This window comes from Procambarus clarkii, chromosome 48 (assembly GCF_040958095.1).
Source record: "Procambarus clarkii isolate CNS0578487 chromosome 48, FALCON_Pclarkii_2.0, whole genome shotgun sequence".
In the NCBI taxonomy this organism is placed as follows: Eukaryota; Metazoa; Arthropoda; class Malacostraca; order Decapoda; family Cambaridae; genus Procambarus; species Procambarus clarkii.
The window spans coordinates 6446539-6471348 of NC_091197.1; the positions used below are offsets into that span (position 1 = coordinate 6446539).

The following is a 24810-nucleotide window of genomic DNA, read 5'->3' on the forward strand; positions in this document are numbered from 1 at the left end:
AAGAGAGTACAAATTCAGTAATCAAAGCATCTAAACTCTCGGCACCAATAACTACAATAGGCATATAAACCGAGTCATCATAAAGTATTCGTATCATCGGCCGAGACTTTATACCTCTGAATACTACTTAATGAGCACAATATTCTTACCAATAACATTATTAATGATTAATGAGAAAATCAGTAGGGGCCATGAGGATGATTTGAACCTGCACTCACTGGGAGTACCCAGTGTGTGCAAGTAACAAATCTTCCTCATGGTGAGAATATTGATATCAGTCAATTATGCAAAGACATTTATAAATACCTAGCCCATCCTCATAAACAAAGGCCAAAGTCCATTCCATGCACCCGCCAAACCCTGTGTTTATGAATGAAAAACTGTTTACACACGACAACTTATTTCATCCGAACACTTCCGGAACAAATGCTTCGCTGATGACTATCGAATCAACGCTATAAATGCTTCACCCAAGTACAGTACTGTACTAAAAATACAAATAATTGCCAACAGAACCTAAACACCTAGCCTAACCTAACCAATGCCTAAATATGCACGATATGCTAATATAATATTAATTTATATTTGAGAAAATTTGTATTTTGAATGAACAGCATGCTAAAATTGCCAAATGCATCTTTGAGGTCAGCTACTGGATAGAATGGACTGATGATGCGCTGAAATTCCATAGTTTAATATGTTCTCGATTTGGATTTCCCATCACTAATTTCAATAAACTGTAATACAAAATGAAACTACAAGTGATTTTGGGTGCCCTGTGATGTCCTTGAATTATTAACACACGGGACAACTAAACTTTACTAAATCATAAGTTAACATGACTTGTAATGAAAACCTAAAAGCCAGTATTGCTCAGATTTCTCCAGTATTCCAGCAATTTTCTTTGGTACACAAACTGTCAAAAATGCCAAGTTGCAAAGTAAAATTCTTGTCAAACTGAATGTGCCTTTTAAAATGCTATTTATATCAGGTATCCAAACTTATTTGCTTGTTATTACAGTATATGCATATCAAAGTAGGTGCAATTTACATCCTGCTCTTCAAAAACCAGGTCACTAAGTTAGTAAGAGGTAATTGTTTAAAAGTGTTGCAAGTATTAAATTTAGACTGATGGCTCAGTCCAACCATCAACAGAACTTTTCAGCAACTTTAACGTTTTACAGAAACCACTGAACATTGACTTTTCATGTCATGTTAAATACCTGGCTGAATTCTTCACTAGCAGAACTAGCTTCACTATAATTGCCTATCAGTATACAAACATGGAAGCAGTAACCAATTTAAGGTTTGCTCTTTAATCACATTAAAAGTTACTGCTGTACAATAAACAGCAACTTCATAATAGTGATCAAATAACCTGCTCACTACACAAGTGAACACATTTTTTTGTATGGATAGGATCTCCCAAATAATAATCACAAAAGAACTAACTTGCTTGCAATACAGATGCTATTTAGCTAGACCTTGGTACAGTATCCAAATTTTCAAAACTATTACTCAACTCAATATTCAGGTCTGAGGATTTTAAAAAAGGTCAAAATGCATTGGTATAAACAAAATTATTTCTTTGGATTTGATTATTATATACATACACAACACAAAATGCCGAGATTGACTATTTGCTAGGATCATTTTTAAATAATTACTGTTACAGTCCCTGTGGCAAATGCTTGCCAGTGACCTGTCCAATCCTGATTACTCCATGTGTAATCGGACAAGACACTAGGTCACTATCTCAATCATTTAATGTTAATTAATGTCCAGTCATTAAGACTTGTAAACCTGTGTGATATTCGTGTATCTATAATGTTGCCATTTCTTTATTCACTAGTAATCGAGTATATCCTCAATTCATCCGAAGTTTCATAATACTGTCCAATAGATAGCACAGTTTAAAACGGCTGCATAAATGAGATGTTAATAAGAAGAAACCCTAACCTGTTGGGAGGCGATGACCAGTGTGGTCAGCAAGGGGCATGTCGGGGATAGCATGGTAGCCATTCGAGTACTGTGTAGCACCCAAGGCTAGACCCCGGAATCTGGCCAGTGGATGGAAAGGCTGGAACCTCTTGCGCTCACCCACTGGTCCTGCCACCTGGTTGAAGCTTGGGTTCTGAAACATAACACACTTGGTAAAGTACATCTACCTAGCAGTAAATAGGTACCTGGATGTTATTCAACTCTTGAGTTGCAATCTAAATAAAAGGTTCATAGATGGGCAAATCTTTGTTAATGTCCAAGCAATTACAAAACTAAAGATAAAGCTAATTCTGTACTTGCCAAACTTCACTAAGCAAGTGCTATTACCTTGGCATATATTATAAAGTAGCAGCCATTGGTAGTTTAGATAATATTTGATGGATCACTTGTCACTACTATACAAATAAAAGGCATGTGTACAGAGCATCAGATCTCTAATTCATACAATTTCTGCAATCAGTAAGGTCAATGGGTGAATGTTTGGAGTGGTGGTGATGTTCATCCTTTGGGGTCAAAGATGACCATGACTTCAATATATCAGATTGAAGGTCAGTGACTGTGCCAGATGGTGGAGGATGAGACCAGTCTGGGTCTGGAAGGCTCACCCATACACAGGACATGTGTGGGCGAGTGCTACTGTAGAGGTGGAGGTTGGCCTAGCTTTGCAAGTGGCACGTTTCCTCTGAGCCTCTGCAGTTCGTCTATTTTCTGCTGCACAGGCCCCCCATGGTGACTATGCTTTTCCAAGTTGGACAGTTCTGACTATACGACTCCCAAGTATTGACATTTATGTCCAGGCCGAGGGGTCGCCTTCAGGCAATCCTTTAAGTATTTTTTCTGCCCCCCAACTTAATGCATGCCCTGGCATAATTCTCCATACAAGAGCTGTTTTAGCAATTGACTATCAGGCATTCTAACAACACAGCCTGCCCGAGTTGTCCGAGGGTGTAGAAGCTAGGAATACTGTACAGGCCCTTTCCAGGACCTCTGTGTCCGGGATTTTATCCTCCACTCGATGTGGAGGAGCCTGAGGACACAGCTCAAGGGAAAGTGATTTTGTTTGGCATATCTGCTGTAGACAATCCAGGTTTCGCTGGCATAGAGAAGGGTAGCAAATACCACTGCACAATCGACTCAGTTCGGTGGCAAGGCCGAGGCCCCTCAATACTGATATTTTTATTGAATCTTCCAAAGGGCAGCTCTGGCCTTGACGATCCTATTGCTGACTTTGGCGTCTATGTTCACTGCTCTAGAGTATGGCGCCAAGATAGGTGAAGTTGTTGTCTGCCCGCAGGTTCTGCCCCTTGACAGTGATGTGTAATTTCTGTCAGGGAATTCCGGGGGCACGTTGGTACAGTACACGACTTAAGTCATTTTGGTGCTAATGATAAGATCAAAGTTGTTGCAGACTTTTGAGAAGCAGTCCATTTCATGCAGCATCATTTGCTCTGTGCTGGCATTGAGGGTGCAGGTATCAGCAAACAGGAAGTCTCATATAATGTACATAAAGAAAATTGTAAATGTTTGTTCAAAATTGCTAATCTCCGAAAGTTCTTCACCGATTGTTTTGAAATTTTGACAACTTTCCATCCGCATCCATGCGGGTTTTTATATACATACTATATAGATGTTACGTCTGTGATGGGAAAAAAAAACACGCCTTTAAAAAACACATGAAAAGCAGTGTTTTTCAATGTGAGAAATCTTCGAAACCTCTTTACCGATTGCTTTGAAATTTTGAAAACTTTGCATTCGAATAGGAGCGTGTTTTTATAAACCTACTATTTACATGCCTCACCTGTGACAGGAAAATACATGTTTTTTATGATAAACAGTCCCACCTGTTGGATGTAAGAGCAACACATGCTGTAATCTACAAATATTCTTCACCAATTGCTTTGAAATTTTGACAACGTTCCATTTGAATACACGCATATTTTTATATACAATGGAGCCTCGACTTACGATGCTAATCCGTTCCCAGAGACGGATCGTAAGTCGAAGCGATTTTTCCCGTAAGAAATAAAGGGATTCGAATTAATCCGTTCCCCCACCCTCCCGAACGTGTACCAACAAATATCGTAAGTCGACGACACCATCGGATGTTGAGTCGCATTTTTCGATGAAATTTACATCGTAACTCGAAATTATCTTAAGTAAGAGCAATCTTAAGTCGAGGTGCCACTGTACCTACTATATAGATAAATTTTATATACAATTACTATATAATGACCTCCTTAGGATGCAACCCATAAAAGTTGCCAACTCCTGGGTACCTATTCACTGCTAAAGGGATAAAGGCATCAGGTGAAAAATTTTCCCAACTATCTGTCATGCTCAGGAATGACCTAATCCAGCAATAATTGAAAACTAACTGGCATCCTCTACCATTATTTCTAATTTATTTGTTTTATCTATTTTATCTACCAGAAGAGTAATGCAAATAGTAGTCTCATTTTCAAGGATAGGATTGTGTGCCCAAGAAAACTTCAGAAGGCCTATGGCTAGCATTCCCCATTTTTTTTTTTTAAATAGGGGTTACGTCTGCAAATTTCCAATCTAGGGGACCTATCCTTCGGTAAAGAGATTTCCTGGGAAGTGATTTTAGTGGCAGACAGTTCATCTGCCAGTTCGTTAATGACTTTGGATTGAATTTGTCCACATCTGGGGCTTTTGAATCTTTTAGTTTGTCAATGCTTTTCCCGTCTATATCGCATGTTATGGGATATCCCTACATTCATTCTTTTCCACTTGCTTCAATTATATGGTACTGTAGTCATTACAGATAATGCAATAAAACTGAGATTTCCGATGTAAGAAATAGGGAGTCTGACTATCAGATCAGCAGCCTTCACCAGCCATTGATCAGACCTTTAAATTACTATTATCCTCCGACAGCTAATAACTTTGATGTGGTCTGAACATTGGTTAGGCAAACTGCTGGTTGCTGGAGGAATGGCACCAGAGCCTTGAACAGGAGATCTTGTCTGCTTTCCTGTTATGTATTAAGCCAATGTTTAAGGTCCTTCAACTGGTTCATTTTCATTGACAACCAGTAGGAGGCAACCACAACACAAGGCGCTCAGTCATCAACAGCCTCATGCTGGCTGTGCTGATGTTAAAAGACCACTACATCAATGATTGTTAATTTCTAAGCTCAGTTTAAAACACTTTTCCCTCAACATTTAGAAATATTTAAAATAAAATCTACCAACTACATGAAGGCCTTCATTCTGTACCTAATATGACTGCAATATTAAATAAAAAATACTGTTAATGAAAATGTAACAAGCTCATTAAATAGATTAGTTTCTATGGCAAACCTTCATATGAATTCAAATTGGATAACAGCACTTTTTAATTGCTTTTAGTTTAATTACAGATATCAGCATCATATTGCTAATGAACCCTTACTCAAGCTATATATATATAAACAAAAATGGGATGACTTATTACCTTGTAGACGTAGGCCTGGTACCAACGAGGGTAGAGCCGTTTATGCATGGAGGTTGGGTTTCGGAGACCCATAGCCTCGGGCAGCATCTCTGCTCCGGCACCATCTCCTAGATGCTCTTGTCCCTCTTCACCGCTCACTCTACCATACTTTCCTACTGACGTAAGAATCCATGTAAACTTTATATGTGGGGCATAATTATAAAAATTATGCAGAATTAATTGAGATAATCAAATCTTACGCAAGGACGCGGCTCTCAGAGGTTAGAACAGGAGTACTCAAACGACTGGTCCCACATTCCGTTCCTGGCATAGGCCATTGCGTTAGTCTCTTAATCCGATGTTCGTTCAGGTTGCAGTAAATTAGTACCTCTAGTTTGTACACCGCTGTGGGTCACTTCCTGCAGAATGGCCAATCATTGGCAAGGAGGACTTCTATAATCGAACAATGCTAATTCCTTTCCGACAATTGGTCACTAAAAACTGCACATTATATAAAGCCTTTGAAGCTTGAAAATAAATGGTAATGTTTACATGGTAGTTTGTATCCAAGTGTTCTTGCATTTCTCAATAGCAAAGAACATTGGTATTTGTCAATACCAAAGAACACTTGCCAGTCTTCAACATGCACTATAAATGACAGTCTTTCGCAAGTCCATAATATCGTGGTTGGTTCCCACCTTCCCATAGATCTTTGCATCATGAGAATTTTATGATTTGGTTTGTGACATCATTCATGTTATGACAAATGTTATGTATACAGTATTGCTAAGAGGAGGCTAACTATAATAGATTCTTGTGGTACTTTATACATTGTCTTTTTTCCCCATTTTTAATTACCCTTTGCTTTCGGTATTTTAAATAAAGCGCATACAAAACGCTGCCTTTCTGAGGCCGCGTTTAAGTCCCTTATCTTCTGTTGCTGGAAGGTGGCGATCGACTCTCCCTCTCTCGGTTTACTATTATTTAAGAGACTGACATGGGCCGGGATGTGCTTCAGAGTCATCCTCCCTGCCTCTTCCCTGTGCTAGGTACGCCCAGCTTCTTGGCATCCGTTGTCCTGGGACAACAGATGTTCCTGCAGCTTGCTTCCTCTCTTGCACATATGATGGACTCGTCCCAGCAGCCACGGAGGGAGTGTAAATGACGGTGGCATCCTAGACAATTGGGTGTGCTGGTTCTTAGTTACGAGAAACTGTATTCACCAAGTTGTATTAACCTAGTTGTGCTTGCGGGGTTTGAGCTCTGCTCTTTCGGCCCGCCTCTTAACTGTCAATCAATCAATCAACCAACTGTTACTAACTAATCCCCCCCACCCCACCCACACAAACACCCCCAGCAAACAGCCCGTAACAGCTGTAACTCCCAGGTACCTATCCATTGCCAGGTGACAGGAGCATCAGGGTGAAAGAAACTCTGCCCATTTGTCTCTGCCGGCGCCGGGAATCGAACCCGGGTCACAGGATTACGAGTTCCGCGTGCTGTCCACTCAGCTACCAGACCCCTATTTAGCTGTGGAATGGTATCGTGGTTAGACCAGTGGCACCAGTAGGTGCAGTTTGCCTTTTGCTTAATATTGTCTGTGCCAAGAATATCATCAACACCTCCGTTATGCCCGTACTGAAGAAGGGGCCCCAGGAGATTGGAAAGCCTGGAAGCAGAAGCTAAGGCGGTGGTAGTGGGAGGAGCCACGGTGGTAGTGGGAGGAGCCACGGTGGTAGTGGGAGGAGCCACGGTGGTAGTGGGAGGAGCCACGGTGGTAGTGGGAGGAGCCACGGTGGTAGTGGGAGGAGCCACGGTGGTAGTGGGAGGAGCCACGGTGGTTGTGGGAGGAGCCACGGTGGTTGTGGGAGGAGCCACGGTGGTTGTGGGAGGAGCCACGGTGGTTGTGGGAGGAGCCACGGTGGTTGTGGGAGGAGCCACGGTGGTTGTGGGAGGAGCCACGGTGGTTGTGGGAGGAGCCACGGTGGTTGTGGGAGGAGCCACGGTCAATGGAGTACAGAAGATACAGCGTGGCAGATAACTTCGTGTTCGTTAAGTCTGCGATCACCTTAATGAAGTCAAAGACGCCAGGAGTGTCTGGGACGGGGACACCCTCCTCCAGGCGGTAACCAACCCCGCCCGAGTTCCGCCCGTGACACGGCCCGCGAGGCCGAACCTCTGGTAATGGAAGAGTCATTAAAGCCAACATCGGAGAAACTTATGATCGATAACCGAGAAGGAACAAGAGATGATTACCGGAAAGTTGGGAGTGAGCTCTAGCTCTTGGTGCCCCACCTACAGGCCTTGTTATACCTTGTGTCATAATATAATTATTCTGACAGTCTCTTGAGTGAGGCCTTAAAACTGTGGATGGAAGTGGCTTCCACAACATTTATCGAATTCCACTTTTTGACCAGCCGTACAGGGTACAAATGTTCGACTCATTTGCGCTTTATCCCTACATTCTCTCAATTTGAAAAGACCGTCTTTGTCCACTTCTCTTCTCGGTATCTTCAATGATGTGATCATATTCCTTCTCTTATATTCTCTTGGGTTGAGAGATTTTGATCCATCCATTAGAGATTTAGGTCAATCCTCTACATAGAACCACTAACTACACAGGACCTGGGAGCAACAATTTTATGCCAGGGGTCGCTTATCTCCGAATGTATTTTTTTTTTATATTTTCTACAGAATCTCCAGCCATCACTACACCACTGAACAAGATCTAAAAAAAAAAAAAATAATAATATATAATCCACATTGCTGCTCCTACGCCACAACTACCAAACGAGTAACATTACATTAAAAAGTCATTTTTTCATGAATCTGCTGTAGTCAAAATCCACCACTCAGAAAGTTACACAACAGGTAGGAGCAGCAGTTGGAAAAGCTAACCAAACCCTTAGAATAATCAAGCGTACCTCTGACTTCAAGGAAAAGAAAGTAATGATTCAATTGTATAAATCTGGTGCGCCCCCATTTGGATTACTGTATCCAAGCCTGGAGACCTCATCTTCAGAAGGATATAGCTGCTCTGGAAAAAAAGTGCATCACCGGGCAACAAAAATCATTCCTAAGCCAAGTCAACTCGCTTATCACGGACGGTTGACGACCAGACATGACAGGGCGGATCTCTCTGAAACGTAAAATACTCAACAGTTTGGAGGATGTGGATCCGGACAATTTCTTCAGGTCAGACGTAACAAACAAGGAGCAACGGTTTCAAGCTCAACAAGCCACAATGTTGGACTGAGAACAGGAGATGCTTTTTCACCCACAGTTATAAACCCATATAACAGTCTACCCGCCGAAGCCGAAAATGCCAAAACTACTTAAACTCCAACTAGAAAATATAAAGGCAAAATTGGGAGGGGGGGGGGGGCATCGACAGGCGCCTGACAGCTGGGTGGACAGCTCTTTGGATTCGTAGTCCTGAGGTTCCCGCGGTTCGATCCCCCGTGGAGGCGGAGACAAATGGGCAAAATGTTTCTTTCACCCTGATGCTCCTGTTACCTAGCAGTAAATAGGTACCTGGGAGTTACAGTTGCTACGGGCTGCTTCCTGGGGGTGTGTAACAAAAAGTTCGAGGTCGAGGACCGGGCCGCGGGGACGCTAAGCCCCGAAATTATCTACAGAAACCCTCAAGATAGGCCGCCGGCTCTGTGCTCGTTGGGGCCACTAGGGTTAGTGGCCCTCGGGTAAACTTTCTTCAAATTACTGTATCACTTCCACACCATTATGGAGATGTAATCCCTTCATCCTTGACGTCCCCGCCACCCCCCCCCCCTCCCATCCTCGTGTATGAGGACATCCATCCTTCACACTTTAAACGGTGTGGGTGGGCGTGTGTTTGTTTGTTTTGTTGTTTGTTTGTTGTTTGTTCGTTCGTTTACCTAGTTGTGCTTGCGGAGGTTGAGCTCTGGCTCTTTCGGCCCGCCTCTCAACCGTCAATCAACCAGCTGTTACTAATTATCCCCCCCCCCCCACACACACACACACCGTTTAAAGTGTGAAGGATGGATGTCCTCATACACGAGGATGGGAAGGGGGGGGGGGGGGGTGGCGGGGACGCCAAGGATGGTGAAGGGATTACATCTCCATAATGGTGTGGAAGTGATACAGTAATTTGAAGAAAGTTTACCCGAGGGCCACTAACCCTAGTGGCCCCAACGAGCACAGAGCCGGCGGCCTATCTTGAGGGTTTCTGTATATAATTTCGGAGCTTAGCGTCCCCGCGGCCCGGTCCTTGACCTCGAACTTTTTGTTACACACCCCCAGGAAGCAGCCCGTAGCAACTGTAACTCCCAGGTACCTATTTACTGCTAGGTAACAGGGGCATCAGGGTGAAAGAAACTGCCCATCTCTGTCTGCCGGCGCCGGGAATCGAACCCGGGCCACAGGATTACGAGTCCCACGCGCTATCCACTCAGCTACCAGATCTCCTTGTGTATGTACTCACCTAGTTGTACTCATTTGTGCTTGCGGTGTTGAGCTTTGGCTCTTTGGTCCCGCCTCTCAACTGTCAATCGACTGATGTACAGATTCCTGAGCCTACTGGGCTCTATCATATCTACATTTGAAACTGTGTATGGAGTCAGCATCCACCACATCACTGCCTAATGCATTCCACCTGTTAACTACTCTGACACTGAAAAAAAGTTCTTTCTAACGTCCCTGTGGTTCATTTGGGTACTCTGTTTCCACCTGTCTCGCCTTGTTCGCGTACCACCTGTGTTAAACAGTTTATCTACTCTATCAATTCCTGAGAATTTTGTAGCCAGTGATCATGTCTCTTCTTACTCTCCTATCTTCCAATGTCGTGAGATGCATTTCACAGCAGCCTTTCCTCGTAAATCATGCCTCTTAGTTCTGGGACTAGCCTAGTGGCATACCTCTGAACTTTTTCAAGCTTCGTCTTGGGCTTAACAGTTAAGGTACGGGCTCCATGCTGGGGCCGCATACTCTAGGATTGGTCTTACATATGTGGTATACAAGGTTCTGAATGATTCCTTACACAGGTTCCTGGAGGCAGTTTTGATGTTAGCCAGCCTTGCGCACGCCGCAGATGTTAGTCTTTATGTGGGCTTCAGGAGATAGGTTTGGTGTGATATCAACTACTAGAGTTGTGTCCATTTCGAGAAGGACTTCAACTCCCATTCTGTATCCTGTGTCTGGCCTCATGTTTCCACCGTCTAGTTTCATTACCTTACATTTACTGGGGTTGAAATTTAGTAGCCATTTGTTGGACCATACATTCAGTTTGTTTAGGTCATCTTGTAACCTCAGTACTGTCTTCCTCCGTCTTAATCCTCCTCAATTTTTGCATCAGCAAACAATGAAAGGAACGATTCAATACCCTCTGGGAGATCAATTACATACATCAGAAACAGTATAGGTCCATGGACTAAACCCTGCGGGACTCCATTGGGGAAGCCTCACGTGCGTGCACGTGTGTGCGTGCGTGTCTGTCGTAATGGCTTGGCGCGTTCCCTCCCGATAGTCCCCCCCCCCTCGCACCAACGAACATTTTTCTTCACGTGGGCGTTAGTATATTTAATTGAACAAAATTAAAATGCATTTGCAAGTCGTGAGAGAACCAGTCTCAATATTCTAACCAAGAGCTTTCATTATTTAGTGAAGCAAACGCCGAATTACAGACCAGTATGCTACATGTATTCATTGCAAGATACAAGAGATACAGATACACTACCACATACTGGTGGAACATCCTGAAGAGTGCAGATGTCGGTAAAAATCAGTGTGACTTCAGGGAGGACAAGAGCGAGGTAACGAACCGGAGCGAGCGGTCCCGCACTGAGGAGAGAACGCCTGAGCGAGCAGTCCCGCCCGAGAAAAGGCACGCCAGGCCCAGAGCACGCCAAGACCCAGAATAAGACAGTTACACGAACAGGCTGAGAGAGAACATCACACGCCGCTGTACAACTAGGAGAGGCAAAGTAGAATGTGATCTGTTCCAGCCGAGAAGCAACCAAGTGTTCAGTCAGTGTACGAATGTCAACCAATTGGGTTGAACTATAAATTGCTGAGAAAAACTCCATCTGCAGCTTTAAAAGCTGATACGACAAAGTTTTAGACTCTTGATTAAGAGTAGTTTTAACAACTCTCAGAAGGCGGGGCCCAAGCAATCCGTTTACTTGCCAATTTTGGCAACAAAGGCATGACGTGGGTAAGTGGCGGGGCTCCAGCGCCAGAGTTCAGTGGTGGCAAACATCGCCAGAGAATCAACTGCTTCATGGAATCACCGCGAGGACAAGATCGTGACCTCACTGCAGGAAGTTGCAGCTGCAAGGCCATGTTGTGAAGGCTGGCGCCAGCAACCTTGACCCCGCTGACCCTATTTAACACTAAATTGGCTGCAGCAAAACAACTTTTACCCATCTTTGCTGAAAGAAAAGGAACGTTCTTGATAAACAATCTTATTTTAGCTCACACCTGTTTACAAAAAAATATTAAGCAGGTATGTAGACCACCATCGCTCAACTGGAGTCTATAACGTGCTTTCCCAAGCTGCCGATAATGGCTGTATGCGAAATATATTTCTGGCTGGAAATTGAATCTGATATTTCCATAAGAGTCGAGAGAGTGGCGCATAAACAGTGTAGCTACTGTCTGAGAAGTGGCTGGTGTAACAAGATCACGAGACGAGCGATGGAAGCACACTGTTCCAGGAAGTTTGTTTACTTCTAATAGAGCGAGACTGACTAATGGAAATCATTAAGCTACAGGATTGGTCCACATGTCATCTACCAATCATACCTGGTCATTAACACACCACGTGATGAAGGAACCGACGACTTCCGCCATCGAGTCATTTTCTCACCACGTATATTGTTTAGGCATTAAAAAAAAATATCTCAAAAGCTAATTGCACCGTAACCTTGAATGTCTTTACAGTTACTTATGGTGGACGGGGCTAATATATTACCCTGACAGGAGAGAATGACGCCCCACACTGATCTCCTCTAAGAAGACATTTGCTGTCAGTTTTCCCATTAATGTTTGCCGGTAATGTTAAACTAACGAGAATGAGTAAAAAGAGGTCTAGAACATTGCAAAATTAACTGACCAATGATGGTCGGGCAAACTGCTGAAGTTTAACGTAGATAAAATTAATGTTAGGAAAATAGGAACTTGTGGAGGAGGGGGGCAGGAGGAAGGGGGCAGGAGCAGGAGGGCAGGAGGAGGAAGAGGAGAGCAGGAGGGCAGGAGGAGGAAGAGGAGAGCAGGAGGGCAGGAGGAGGAAGAGGAGAGCAGGAGGGCAGGAGGAGGAAGAGGAGGGCAGGAGGGCAGGAGGAGGAGGGCAGGAGGGCAGGAGGAGGAAGAGGAGGGCAGGAGGGCAGGAGGAGGAAGAGGAGGGCAGGAGGAAGAGGGCAGGAGGAGGAGGAGGAGGAGGGAGGAAGGAAGGCAGGCAGGCAGGCAGGCAGGAGGGCGATGTAACATACCGTAGAAGTAAGGTTCCTGAGTTAGCGTCCAGATGAATCTTTTCCTCAGCTGGTGGTCCTCCAGAGAAGACGCCGCCCCTCCTGTGGGGAGGACACCACCCGGTTACTGGGGCTATAGTCACATTCCTCGACCCCTCGCATCATCCCTGCCTCACCCGTACTCCAGCCTCCACCCCTTCTCTTGCCTCCCTCCCTCCCCACTTCTCGGCCCTATACACATCTCATTACTGTCAGATGAAGCTCATGAAGATGGGCAGGAATTGTGTCGAGTCCAGAGCGGGAGAATGGTAGGGCGGGGGCAGGGAGGAAGGCCATATACGTTACTGGCTTTCATAGTGTAATTTACATTTACGTAATGTGGTTTTATGGTCCAAATGTTACTTGCGTTTCATTTTTACTACATTAAAACAACAGGTGATGGGGAAGGTAAGGAGCGATGGTCAGTAGACGATGAGTGTGCGAGGCTAAACTTTGTCTTCCCTGCTGGAGTTGGTGGGCGGTGTATGGATGTAGGAAACTGTAGACACTGAGGCTTATGTACAAGCTTCACTGTTCCTCATTGTTTACCGTTATGATTTTGGGGAGTTTATATATATTTTTTTTGTGCTTTCAACTGTGGCTGGCGAGGCGAGGATATACCGAGAGTACGCCTACCCACACTAATTTGACTTTTGTCTCCAGGCATTTTGTTGAATCGAGATTAGATCTACTAGATAATGGCACTAGATATAGTATACTAATGGCACTAACTAGATAGACGGCACTACTGATAGATGGGAAGGAGATGGGGGATGCGGGGATGGAGGAAGTGTAATAAAATGTCTTCTAACATTTCGATGGAAAACCACAGCCTAGTGCTTGGCTGTCGTCCCATGTTTGGAGATTAGTGGAGCCTTGATCGTTTGACCAGTGGGGAATAATTTTTAAAACAATTTTTTTTAGTTTTGAATTTTATCCGCCTGTAGTTTATGCATGTTATTTTACTATGCCTAAAGCGGATTTTGCTTCGTTTATTGCAATCAGGGAGAACTTCAGATTCCTGTTCTGTTTCATCTTGTCCCAATATTGTGCCTGCAGCCTTGTGGCCGACCGGACGGTTTCTTTTACCACTTATTTCGAACAGTTTCAAACGGAAAACGAACGCTAATGTTCATTAATTAAATTACCGCTTTAATTTTGAACAGATTTCGATGATCCTCCAAAAAGAACTAGGTGTAATATTTTTATCTCTATAGTTGGGTTAGTGCAGGAGGGAGAGTAGGGGCGAGGGGATTCCTTTAAAGAGCCAGGCTGAAGTGCTCGCAAAGAAACTTGCGGGAAAACGCTACGACAAGAATCTAAATGAAGCATTTTGGACTGATAGAAAAATACTGAAGTATATGATATCACACTTATGAAAAGCGAGTCACAACGTGACTGGACACTCGACCCACACGTGTAAATAAAAGAAATGGCGACGTTTGGGTCCGTCCTGAACATTATCAAGTCGTACACGAATTTATACTCTTGACACTCCCCGCTGGATGCTATGATTAGTCGCCAAGGCTTCTGCGTTCGAGCAAGCTCTCCATCCCACCCCATTTAAAGTTTAGTAACGATATTTTTGTTGGGGACAGGAGGCCTGTGTAAGAGGTTCATTACTTTTGGCTTGTATATAGGTCCCCGTATGACCGAAGTTTTATTGACCCTCCCCAGGGTGCAGTCTCAACATTTGCTTACCTCCCGAGTACCTATTTATTGCTCGATGAAGAGAGGCATCAGATGAAAGAAAAAACTTATTTCCATTCCACCCAGGAACCCCAATTGCGAATAGAAAACGAAGACATCTTTACTTCAAGATCCTATTGAGAATAGATCGACGTTTCGTCCCCAAGGCCTCAATCGTTCGCTTTACCAGATGAAATTAATCTTCGAATCTCTGACATCCTGAGGGAAGTTCGGAGGGAACCAGCTGCTAGATGGTTCGATTAGTCTTTCACCCCTATACCCATCTACAACGATCTTTGTGTCAGAATCGTTACGGACCGCCAGTTTCCCCCTGGCTTCATCCTTGCTGGGCATAGTTCACCATCTTGTGTGTCCCAACATGTCTGCTCATGGCCTCTAGATTAAGAAAAACTATTTCCATATCTTAAGGAAGCGAACGACTAGCTGTCATTGCTAAGAACGTCCAAAGAACAGCAAAACAGTATAATGAAAATACAGCCGAGAGGCGGGACCTAAGCGGCAAAGCTCAACCCCCACAAACACAACTAGACGAGTACAGCAGATATTGAAATTCCAATAGAGTTGGTTAAGGAAGAGTTGTGGTCAAGGAAGGTACGGAAGGTTAGGTTGAGATGTCCTGTTGCTACAATGAACGGTAGTCTCATGAAACTAACAGATTTATCAACGCTGACACTTTAGAACAGAAACCTTTAAAAAAACTGAGGCGAGTCATTTAAGAGATTGTGTAGTGTTAGGGGTGGACGGCCCGTCTGATAGCTTTTCCAGGGCGCGGAAGGGGGAGTGCGCCAGTGGGGGAAAGAGGATATGTACCTTAATAAAACAATTGGTAACTTGTATTCCTGACAAGAGGAAAGGCATTGGATAAAGGAGTATATGTAGTTGTGCAACATGCTGTGAGGTGCTGGCATGCTGGATGTCAGGTGGTTCAAGACCAAACTATTAAGTACAAAATACTTTATAAAAAGTGCTGTAAAGTGCACTATACAACTTCAAACGTTGTTTGAAGCCTCCCCCTTTAACATTACAACTAAGCCAAGAAATTATATATGATTTTAATGTATATGAAGCCATCAAATTATACCGGACATTTTCCTCTGGTCACTTCAGTACGAGCGCGAGGTGGCGGCACCGTCTTACTCCTTCAGGTAAGAACCAAGGCCCATTCCATCCAGCGGTCGACCCCAAATACGCATTCATAAATTTTAATATTCTGTTCATTCAAAACAGGAATTTTTCCAAATATAAATTAGTATTATTTTATATTACCATATTTAAGCACTGGTTAGGTTAGGTGTTTAGGTTCTGTTGGCAAGTATTAGTAGTACGTGGGTGAAGCCTTTACAGCGTTGTGGTTTGAACAAAGTTCGTCAGTGAAGCACTTGTTCCGGAAGTGTTCGAACGTCATCATTGTGCAGCCCGTCCTCCAAACAAAGACCCAAAAGTGACTCCATCCACCCGCCAAACCCCCCGTTTATGAATGAAAAACGGTTTACACACGACTCAACTGATTTCGTTCGAACACTTCCGGAACAAGTGCTTCACTGACGAATTTTGTTCAAACCACAACGCTATAAATGCTTCACCCACGTACTACAAAAACAAATAAACGCCAACAGAACCTAAACACCTAATCTATGCCTATATATGCACAATATGCTATTATAATATTAATTTATATATGAGAAAATTCCCATTTTAAACGAACAGCATGTAAAAATTTATGAATGCGTCTGTGGGGGTCGACCGCTGGATGTAATGGACTCGAGTCGAGGACGGGTTGCAGTTGTGAGTCGTGCGCAGTTTTTCCATTCATAAACAGGGGGGTTGGCGGGTGCATGGAATGAATTCCGTGTCTTTGTTTAGGGGACAGGCTGCACAACTACACCGTCTCACGCTTCAATATGTTGCCAACATTAACAGGTCTGACTATAGCCCGGAGGGAACGAGAATAAAGTCCAGACTTTCAAGAGATATTGAAAGAATAGCCTAAATTTAAGTATTGTACATTGCTTTTATTAGTAAGTGGAAAAGAATTAATGCAAAGCCCCGTGGTACAGAGGAGGGTTCCAAGCCCCCCTCTCCCCCATGGTACAGTGGAGGGTTCCCAGCCCCCCTCCCCCATGGTACAGTGGAGGGTTCCCAGCCCCCCCTAATGGTACAGTGGAGGGTTCCAAGCCCTCCCCCATGGTACAGTGGAGCACCCGCCTCCATCAGGCGCAACATGGGGCCATATTCACCCTCCTCCCCATCACCTTCCCTGGTACAAGATCAATAACACCTTCCATCCTCATCTTTATTCATTCGCTAATTTTTAATGTTTTCTTAAAGGAGCATAAACATGGTGTCTGCTGCAGGCGCCGCCATTGTCCAGGGGAGCTACTAGTGTCGCGATACTCCAACCACAACCCTTTTGAGCGCAGCGGGGCGCTCAACGGCGCTTCACTGAAGCCCGTCCTCGCATACAAAGATTCAAGCTCGTTAATCCAGCCGCCAAACCCCCTGTTTATGAATGAAAAGCGGTTTACACAAGACTCAACTGATGACGTCCGAACACTTCCGGAACAAGTGTTCACGTCCTCCATTCGAACCATAATGTTATAAATCAGCCCGTCCTCCAAACAAAGATCCAAAAGTGATTCCATGCACCCGCCAAACCCCCTGTTTATGAATGAAAAGCGGTTTACACACGACTCAACTGCTGACGTTCTAACATATCCGGAATATTCGCATATCTTTGTATGCGAGAACGGGTTGGGGAAGGCCGGCCGCTGCTTTAAACAGCTCGGGTTGTCCACGGAGCCTCAACGGTGCTTCACCGACTTCAGTTACTTAAAAATTGTACATTTTCCGGCGTAAAGTCCCTTCATTGTCTTAAAAAGATTTTGCAAAATTCGTTGATCAGATCTCATTTATTCTTTACTAGCAGCAATTATTTGTATGTAAATGCATCTTGAACGGTAACATTCGGAAAAATAAAGACATATTGCGTCCTCTCTGCCAGAAAAACAACAATTTTCAACGGTGAAAGCTGAAAAGCAAGCTTAATATACTGCTTCAGTGAGGCTTAATAACCTCCTTGTCTCCCGGACTCACCGGACTTAAGGCCACCACAATAGCTTCTTAACCATCCATCAAACATAATTCACTTCTTAATAGTTCAATACTAAAAGTATTTTAAAATTATAATCCAAGTTAGCATGGGCAATTCTTAACCTTCACTAAAATTACAAAATGACGAGTAGTTTTTAAAGTTAAACAAAATCGGATATTTATCCAAAATCAATTACTTAAGGTTTAATTTGTTTCGAGAACAGATTATAGAACATTTACTGTGAGAAGTTTAGCGAGAACTCGAGGCTGTGAACTTGATCCGTCGCTTAAGAAAATTACCTCATGTTCAGAGATTATCTGGAGTTCAGCTTGGCCAATAATGATCCATAATAATAAACTTTATAAATGCCGGTGACATTACAGTCCTTATACTAAGACAGAAACCATGTTCAATAGTTAATATATTTTCGAGCCCAACAATTTATATACGCTTTATCCAAATGATTATTGAAACTTGGCCATAGCACGGAGTATATTTCCTATAGCACGGAGTATATTTACTATAGCATGGAGTATATTAATTATACCGCCACTTCAAGTACAGCAACATGACTTCTATCAGAAAATAATTTAGAATCCGATGAAAGCAATCAACAACCTAGGTACCACTAACAGATTCCTGTTCGACAATGGAATACAAGGAGAGCAGGGAGAAACCATCCTTCTGAAATGATAGTACTTGTACTTTCGACCAATGGTTACATGTATTGCAATTTCAGGTGGATGGGTTGAGGGGAATGACTGGCGGGTAATTTGGGTGTAAAGTCCATCTATTATACCAGTGTTGGTGTGTCAAGTCCATTATACCAGTATTCTTTTATCCAGTGGGTTACTGTACTCCCCAAAAAAGTCAAATGTATCTTAAGAGTTTGGAAAGCTACACAAATACTACAGTAGGCCCTCTGGCCAATGATGGGCCTCAACGCCTTGAGAAAATACACACACACACACACACACACACACACACACACACACACACACACACACACACACACACACACACACACACACACACCATACAATGGGATCGAACCTTATCCCGCTGCTCCTCACCGGCACACTCCTCCAGGGACGCTGAATAGATCCTACCATACAACCCCAATTTATTTTAAAGAGAGTTCTTACTATATCTATCATTAACAACTTCGTTATATCCTCTGAAGAAGCCTCCTTGGATATTCCGTCATGGGTTGTGACAGGTTCACAACCAGCACTCTGGCAATCCCTTGTGATAGTGATTATAGGCCCAATAATTACACCCAACCCCCCCACTCCCTCAATATCCGCCATAATTATACAAAACATTCGTGATAGACGAATCTGGATAACTTAAAATAATACTAAACGGGTTTTAAGGCTATAATTTGTGGTGTAGAGCATCAGTATGGCGATGTAGGTGATGGCTGGACAGGTACACATGTATATTGTACAACTTCATGTTTGTTGAGACAAGCACAAAATACATCTCATAGGGATAGAGTAGCTCAAGACCATTTCTACCACCCAATATACTGTACAGACATGGACAATTATAATACTATTGATGTGGTCTTGTGCGTCAATGGGCATTACAAGGGGGGGGGGGGGGGCGAGGCGCAAGGGTCGGGGGTGGGGCGGCACCTGGCACCAAGAGTCCACTCTACTCTTGATATAACTCTCAACGTCTCACCAAGTGCTGTTAAAGAGTTGCTTGAAAGCTGTTTAATTGGCCTGGGCTTTCCAACTTTAGTTCTCAGGGTAATTGTCGCCAGCGGCCTCCACCCTCTCCGCCTGCCAGGCCGCCCCCGCCCCCCCCCCCGCCCGCCAGGCCGCCCCCGCCCGCCCGCCAGGCCGCCCCCGCCCGCCCGCCAGGCCGCCCCCGCCCGCCCGCCAGGCCGCCCCCGCCCGCCCGCCAGGCCGCCCCCGCCCGCCAGCCGCTCACTCAAACTCTCAACATTGTGACCGACAGGGCCAACAAAATTACAAATGTACCATTATTTCACGCGACTAATTACAGTTACTGCCCAAGTGTTCAGTGATCGCAGCTGTGTTTATGACTGTGGCAGCTGCTCGCGACGCCGCGTCACGCAGCTGCTGGCGGGAATATTCCCCAGCTGGTTTGGAATATTCAACTATTTACGGTTAATAAAAAAAGTGTTGGGGAATATACAAAGTAAAGTCAGGTTTAACTATAGTCGTCAGAGTTGAAATAGATTAGATGTACTCAAAACAGAAAGAAATGACTAGTTTGTCTTCTATTTCAAATACGACCCATAAAGTTCAGGGCAAAATATGCACATTTCAGGAACATCACCTGAGATGGATATCCCGCCACACACAACCTGGTGTAACAGAAAATACAGACGCCTTACAGTGACGTCACGCGACAGGGTGTTCTGATTGAACAGTGTGCGTACTCGCGCGCGTGCGTGACCAGAAGAGGGGGGAATTGGGGGGGGGGGGTTCCGCCCATTAACTGTTCCACGCATTACTCCTTCATCCGGGACTGGCGCTGTGCCCAGTCTCAATACCGAGTACACTCCATGCTCAGCTTAACGTCTATCCCACTACGGACAATGTGTGACTAATAAGGAATACACCGTTTATATAAATAAAAATAGAAATGTTCGTTTGTTCCAAATTGGCTAATCTCCGAAAGTTCTTCACCGATTGCTTTAAAATTTTGACAACGTTCCATTCGAAAACGTGCGTGTTTTTTTATACCTACTATATAGATGCAACAGCAAACAGGTAAAAACATTTTTTTTTTAAACAGCGCCATCTGTTGCTCGTAGGAGCAACAGATGCTCTAATAAATATGTTACGATTCTATTTCAATTTTTCTGATTGCATTGATAAATTGAATTTTCATATAGATTTCGATTTATTTTCACTTTGATTTAATTAATTATTTTGTGTGACATTGCCTTGGAATTGAGCTGTGTTTACCATACCGGTCATTTCATGAGTATAAGTAACTATGTCACACCTGTAACAGGTAAAACCATGCTTTTTGAACCTGGAGATTCCCCCCCCCCCCCACAGTGCGACCGGCAACAGGATACCCCCCGCCTACACACAGTGCGACCGGCAACAGGACCCCCCCCCCCACACACACATACACCGTGCGACAGGCGCGTGGATGTAAAAAGACATTGAACCTGATTTAAGAAAGTTGCGAGAGTGCAGAAGCTGCAGCAGTAAACGCTTTACCGATAACAGCGTCCAGCTTCCTCTTGTTGGCCGTCATTATGTAGCGACTAACATGGCGGGAAGAGTGGCGACACACGTCGCAACGACCATATTGCTCCTGTCGTGGCCTCGGCAGCTGCTCCTGCAGGAGGTAAGGCGGATCAAAGACTTTGACGATCCCTTCCTCTTTAGTGCCTGAAATAATTAGTCTGAAGATTCTATATCATGTTAATGTGGCAGGTTGCCATAATCTGCCGTTAATTCCACAACCTCTACTCGTGTGTGGAGGCGTCAGGGAGGACTAAGTGGCGGAGGATCATTTTGGAGGTTCGCGTCCGAGGGTCTCCGGCCGAGGCAGGATTAGGATTCGCAGGAGAGAACAATTATGGGGTCTCCAGGAGGGGATTACCAGCCCAATAGCAGCCGAAACTGGTAGGAGGGGGAGGAGAGGGTGCTGCACAGGTCCTGGGGAAGGGGGCTGTGTGAGCTGGGGCTGCTCTGCCACACCTACCCCCCCTTCTCATGGATAGGTAGGGTGGGGGGGGGGGGTCTAGCAGGGGAAAGGCGCCCCTCAGGGAGATTACAGCTATTGTCACCTTTCTGGAGCATGGAGAATATAGTGAATATAGGTCTCTCGGGTGTGTGTACTCACCTAGTTGTGCTTGCGGGGGTTGAGCTCTGGCTCTTTGGTCCCGCCTCTCAACCGTCAATCAACAGGTGTACAGATTCTTGAGCCTATCGGTCTCTATCATATCTACACTTGAAACTGTATGGAGTCAGCCTCCACCACATCACTTCCTAATGCATTCCATTTGTCAACCACTCTGACACTAAAAAAGTTCTTTCTAATATCTGTGGCTCATTTGGGCACTGTGTGTGTGTGTGTGTGTGTGTGTGTGTGTGTATGTGTGTGTGTGTGTGTGTGTGTGTGTTTGTTTTTGCATGTGCGCGCTTTATGGATAGCGACCAATGGCCTGGAAAAAAAAAACAGGTTTCAACCCGCCACAGCCTATGTTAGAGAATCTCTCAATATCCAACTACGAAAATTCACTCGTGTACGACGCCAAAGGCGAGGCCAAAGCTTAACTCACACACACACGCCTCTTGGTTACCCATCCGGCCCTGCAGCTCCGCCGCCCTCCGCTACGTCAATTAACAAGACAATGTATTAAGATCGAGGCTATAGCGAGTAGAGGGGCACGACCTCCAGGGGCGTACACCAGGAGGTAATGGGTGATGCTAGTCCTCCTCATCCCCTATTATATGCCAGTCCCGTCATCTTCCCTCGTCGTTTCACCCGTAATGTTCACCCCAACATTTTTCCCGGTGTAAAAAAAATAAAGAATTTCTAGGAACTTTCACGTAGTTCCTTGGGCTTCACAAGAGGTTTAAACGCTCTTAATATTTATCGTTAGAGGAAGGATTAGCGCATGGCCAAGCGAAACGCCCCGGGGCCCAAGCTAATAATTGTTCACTTTATTTAATCTGCAAAGAGACAAACATAATACTCAGGTAAAATCACTTTATCCAAGTGGTAAAGTGATTACTGTTAATCAAGATGAAAGATGATTTCCCCTCATCATGTAAAATAATGAATTCATTAAAAAAATAGGCCACGTACGTTATATAAAATCACCCTTAACTGTTTTTAAATCACTAAAATAATTACTCCAAGTCAAAGTAATATGTGACTAACCAGAGGCCAAGAGTCAGGAGGTCAACACGCTAAGACAAAGCCATCACCAGACGGGTCTAGAACCCCGAGTCTATAGCTGCCTGCTCTCAGAGTAGTGGCTGGTTCACCAGGTTCTCTTCGGCTCCATATATTAGCAATGGTGTGTTCACATTGTCTCATTCTACTGTTGTAAACCTAAGATCCCAATGCGAGAAATATTCTTTTTACGTAACGAGAGAAAAGAACAGTATTAAAACTAAGCAAGGTTTGGAGACCTTGGTTTAGAGGTTTAGAATCCACGTAAAATTATTAACCTTGTGGGGAGATTGGTCGAGCGGTCACGGCGCATCAAAAACGTTAGTTTTTTTTTTTTTTAACCAAATGCGATTCTTCCAGACGATCAAACTCTGTTTCGTCTTTCCAAACATGTTCATGGACAATGTTTTCGTCAGAATAAGTGTCAACTCTTCAAGCCATCATACCTGTACTATTATACCCATAACCTGTGTGCACACACCCGAGGTGGCCCGGTCTTGCAGCCTTAGACATAACTGGCTAACTGGCGCGTGTCAACTCTTGGTGAAGTGTGGAATTGATGAGGCAGCCTTCAGGACGTTATAGTTAATCTGAACAGTTCTTGCTTTACTAACTACGTATATAAGCTCACGGGGATGGTGGAAGGCTAAAGGATAGCAGGAACCCAGTACACATTGACGGAGCTGCAATAATGTACATAGGAAATGGTATAAAGAAAGTACTTGACACAAGGCATTAATGCAGACTTACAATATGGGGCACCGCTAGAAATGTGTAAACTTTTAATAAGGATAGCTTTCAGAAGGAAAGATACTGTACCACGCATACGGAGACCATTTCAACACCGAGGCTGCAACGAGTCTTCAAAAAGTTTTGAGCTTTTTCTAAAACTGATTATATCTTGCAAGCATCCGACGTTGGCCAGTACAGGTTACTGATCCCGTGCCCCTGTGGGACTATCCATCTTGTGAGACGGGGAATTTCTTTATACCCTCACGTAGACATTGTGAAGTTACACGTTTGCTTAATTTTAACACATTTATGGTGACTGAAACATAGGTGTTTCAGTAACTACAATTTGGCAGTTACTCTACAACACTCCCACGGCCGAGTGGACGGCGCTCGTAGTCCTAAGAGCCCGGGTTCAATTCACGGCCAAAAGAGGAATAAAAGAGCAGTATCTTTCACCCGATGCCCCTATTCACCTTGCAGTAAACAGGTATCCGGGGGTAAAGAAGCTGCTGCACAATTATTTTTTGTTTTGAGGTGGAGGGGAGCAAAAACTATTTCTTAATATATTTTGTCATTTATGTAAAGTAATATATGTCGTATAAATAGAACGCAATCTTAATTTTTCTCTCCATCAGTCTCATGGCAGTTAGTCGGGAAAAATATCTTAAATAAGTACTCTTTGTTAGAAAAGCTGTATGTTGGGGTTCGCTCGCGCGTGCACACTCACCGCGTGCGAGAGATATACATGCAATAGATATGACGAGGGAGACAAGAGTCATAACATTACACAACACGGTAATGGAAAAACCTCTGGAAAAGCCAGAATACCGGACCTTGAACCATGAAGCTTAAACAGGGCAACACCAGCAGTGTGAAAACTTGTTATTTTCTTCATTAAATAATATACAATATTATGCTCATTTACAGCAATTTACAAGAGAAAATACTGCATTTATATATAGTTTATATAATTCTCAGTAAACCAATTTTTCCACATCATAGAGCATGTGCCGTAAACCCTAAAGTTTACCCGATGAGAAAATTGACGGACAAGTTAATACCATTCGGAAACGTGGATATGGAAGCTTTCTGGAGTGTCTAGTGCATAACATTTGTGTGACCGGAAGCGTGTTTCCACCCGACAGTCTCAACGCTAAGGGAAAGTAAAACTGGAAATTGACAATTTTGCTACAAGCTTTTCCCGAAGAATAAGGAAAGTGGGTTATAAAGTTTATTGTAGTTTTAAAGGACACCTTTTAAGAGTTAAACCTGTATAATAGGTCTAAAAGTTATGATGGTTTAATGAAAAGATACATGATTTAACCGCAGAGTTTCTAAATTGGAATGTAAGGAGCACTAAAAGAAGGCTTAGAATAGTTTTTGGCAGGATGCTGAGCGAGGAGTGTGTGATGGTATACTCCTCGCTTTGTATACTGGTATACCAATGTGATGGTA

At 44.0% G+C, this 24810-nt stretch overlaps 1 protein-coding gene across 1 annotated transcript in view; it reads right to left on the reverse strand.

Annotated features, from left to right (window-relative positions):
- The window catches only part of LOC123764705 (uncharacterized), a 60343-nt gene that overhangs the window by 1595 nt on the left and 33938 nt on the right, over nucleotides 1–24810 (reverse strand). The window contains exons 3-5 of the mRNA XM_069302516.1: nucleotides 12903–12983; nucleotides 5458–5612; nucleotides 1960–2134 (exon numbers count right to left, since the gene is read on the reverse strand). Coding sequence (XP_069158617.1) covers nucleotides 1960–2134; nucleotides 5458–5612; nucleotides 12903–12983 — 411 coding nt within the window. The remainder of the gene's footprint in view (nucleotides 1–1959; nucleotides 2135–5457; nucleotides 5613–12902; nucleotides 12984–24810) is intronic.